The sequence below is a fragment of the Chlamydomonas reinhardtii genome, chromosome 16 (assembly GCF_000002595.2).
Source record: "Chlamydomonas reinhardtii strain CC-503 cw92 mt+ chromosome 16, whole genome shotgun sequence".
NCBI lineage: Eukaryota > Viridiplantae > Chlorophyta > Chlorophyceae > Chlamydomonadales > Chlamydomonadaceae > Chlamydomonas > Chlamydomonas reinhardtii.
Genome location: NC_057019.1, coordinates 289,260 through 292,319, shown reverse-complemented (window position 1 = coordinate 292,319; position 3,060 = coordinate 289,260). Strand labels below are relative to the sequence as shown.

Genomic DNA, 3,060 nt, shown 5'->3' with positions numbered 1-3,060 from the left:
CCCCCCCCCGGCAACCCCCCCCCGCAACCCCCGCCACCCCCCCAAACCCCTCCCACGCTCTCAGGTCCTCATCCGCGGCCACCCCACGGACCTGTCCTGGCGCGCCACGGGACTGTGGACCGACGACTACCTGGTGGCCCGGGCGGTGAGGGGGCGGGGTGGGGGTGGGTGGGGAGGAGGGGGTGAGGAGGGGTTGCGGAGGGGGTGAGGAGGGGGTGGGTGGGTAGGTGGGGTGGGGTGGATCTGACTGCAGCAGCAAATGTGGTGGAGGGAGGGAGAGAGGCAGGCAGGCACGAGAGGGAGGCAGGAAAGGGTGTGTGCGGGGTGTGCACGGGTGGGGCATGCGCTGGGTAGGCAGGAGGCGTGTGGCTGCAGTGTTGGGCTGCTGGCCTAGAGAGAGGCCACACTTCGCCACGGGAGGTTTGTTGGGGTTTTCCGAGTCTGGAAGAAGCCAGGCGCAACCGCCATCCTGTTCAACTAAACCTGTCTGGAACCCACATCACGCACACACCCCCTCTCTCTATCTTCCTGTACTTTTGCTCTTGTTTCTTTGTTTCTCTCTTGACACACACGCACACGCACACATACACACACACATACACATCGAACCCACACAGCCCTGAACTCACCCACCCACACACCCACACCCGCTGCCGCCTGCTGCCGCGCAGGGTTCCGCCCAGGTGCTTGTGGAGGTGCGGGGCGGCCCGGGTGAGGGCTACGGCCGGGGCCTGAAGCGGCGCATGGCCTTCGGCGACTTGGTGCGGCGGCTGGCGGCGGGCGACACACACCTGTACCTCACGGCGCAGCAGGTGGGGGGCGGCGGGTGGTGGTGGTGGTGGTGGCCGCATTTGGGGGTGGGGTGGGGTTGTAAATACCAGCCCAAACTAAACCAGACGAAGCTAAACTAGCGGAGGGGGGCACCACACACCTGTCGGTCTGCCCCGCACCCTATCACCCCTAGCCGACATGGTGTAGCGCTGGGGAAAGGCCCTTCAAAGTTGTCGGGAGCGGGAAGTACCCGTGATCCACGCATGTCTGTCTTGCATGCGTGTCTTCCATTCTCTCCATCGGATCACTTTCTCGCTTCCTTCCCGTACCCACCCCAACACCCTCGCCCCAAAACCCAACCCCCACCTTGGTGTCCATGTCCCGCCCACCACTGCTTCACCTCGCACCCCGCCCTCCCGTAACAACGCGTTTGCGCTACCACTGTTCCTGGCTACGCCTTCACTTCTCAAACAATAATGAATGCAACCGCCTCCCCCCCCCGGCAGGTGCCGGTGGCGCCCGACGGCCACCCCGCGCTGATGGCTGAGCCGCTGCTGAGCCTGGCTGCGGCGGGCGACTTCCCGGCGGCTCCGGCGCTGGCGGGGCACCTGGTGCCGCAGTCCGTCAACTTGTGGATGGGGGCGGCGCCGGAGGGTGAGGGGGGCGGCGCCGGAGGGTGAGGGGGGCGGCGCCGGAGGGTGAGGGGACCGGGGGTGGAGGTGGGGGAGGGAGACAGGGAGGGGAGGGGAGGGCACGAGGGGAGGGAGGAGATTGGAATTTCGGAACCCAACCCAAGAAGCTCAAGAGGGAGGGGCGGGAGCGTGGTGTGGTGTGGTGTGGCAGCAACGGCGCCGTGGCATGGGGTTACGTGTCGAAGGTCATCCCACACACCCCGTGCCGTTACCATGGGGCGCGTGCAATGTGCCCAACCCCTCCCTCCCTCTCCCTCCCTCCCTCCCCCCCGCCCCCTCAGGCTCCAGCTCCGGCCTGCACCACGACTTCCACGACAACCTGTACCTGCTGTTGCGCGGAGCCAAGCGCTTCCGCCTCTACCCGCCCGCCGCCGCCCCGCGCATGTACACGGTGGGGCGGCTGGTGCGGGTGTACGACAACGGCCGCATCGTGTACGAGGGACAGGCGAGTCAGGGGGTGGGGCGTGCGGGGGGGGGCGGGGGGGGGGGGGTAGTTTACTCCAGTCCCGAAGAAACGAAGACCCAGGTGGGTAGGTGTGTAGCCGCAATGGGAGGGAGGGTGTGTAGCCGCAGTCTGTGCATGGCCCTCTTCCTCCTGCTCCTCCTCCTCCTCCCCCACCTCCTCCTCCTTACCTCCTCCTCCTCCTCCGCCTTACCTCCTGCTAACCTCCTTCTGACCTCCGGCCACCCCCAGGGCGACATTGCGCCGGACGGCACCAGCGCCTCCGAGGTGGCGCACTGGCGGCGGAGGCGGGCGGCGGAGGCGGCCATGGCGGAGGCGGAGGCGGCGGTGCAGCGGGGGGACAAGGTGGGGCGGGGGCGGTGCAGCGGGGGGACAAGGTGGGGCGGGGGCGGTGCAGCGGGGGGACAAGGTGGGGCGGGGGCGGTGCAGCGGGGAGACAAGGTGGGGCGGGGGCGGTGCAGCGGGGGGACAAGGTGGGGCGGGGGCGGTGCAGCGGGGGGACAAGGTGGGGCGGGGGCGGTGCAGCGGGGAGACAAGGTGGGGCGGGGGCGGTGCAGCGGGGGGACAAGGTGGGGCGGGGGCGGTGCAGCGGGGGGACAAGGTGGGGCGGGGGCGGTGCAGCGGGGGGACAAGGTGGGGCGGGGGCGGTGCAGCGGGGGGACAAGGTGGGGCGGGGGCGGTGCAGCGGGGGGACAAGGTGGGGCGGGGGCGGTGCAGCGGGGAGACAAGGTGGGGCGGGGGCGGTGCAGCGGGGGGACAAGGTGGGGCGGGGGCGGTGCAGCGGGGGGACAAGGTGGGGCGGGGGCGGTGCAGCGGGGAGACAAGGCGGGGCGGGGGCGGTGCAGCGGGGGGACAAGGTGGGGCGGGGGCGGTGCAGCGGGGGGACAAGGTGGGGCGGGGGCGGTGCAGCGGGGAGACAAGGTGGGGCGGGGGCGGTGCAGCGGGGGGACAAGGTGGGGCGGGGGCGGTGCAGCGGGGAGACAAGGTGGGGCGGGGGCGGTGCAGCGGGGGGACAAGGTGGGGCGGGGGCGGTGCAGCGGGGGGACAAGGTGGGGCGGGGGCGGTGCAGTGGGGGGACAAGGTGGGGCGGGGGCGGTGCAGCGGGGGGACAAGGTGGGGCGGGGGCGGTGCAGC

The 3,060-nt window shown here is 71.0% G+C and overlaps 1 protein-coding gene across 1 annotated transcript in view; it reads left to right on the top strand.

Moving 5' to 3' along the window:
- Window positions 1-3,060, top strand: part of CHLRE_16g694201v5 (uncharacterized protein) — a 9,096-nt gene that overhangs the window by 852 nt on the left and 5,184 nt on the right. The window contains exons 3-7 of the mRNA XM_043071772.1: window positions 65-145; window positions 672-812; window positions 1,278-1,425; window positions 1,745-1,908; window positions 2,158-2,303. Coding sequence (XP_042915300.1) covers window positions 65-145; window positions 672-812; window positions 1,278-1,425; window positions 1,745-1,908; window positions 2,158-2,303 — 680 coding nt within the window. The remainder of the gene's footprint in view (window positions 1-64; window positions 146-671; window positions 813-1,277; window positions 1,426-1,744; window positions 1,909-2,157; window positions 2,304-3,060) is intronic.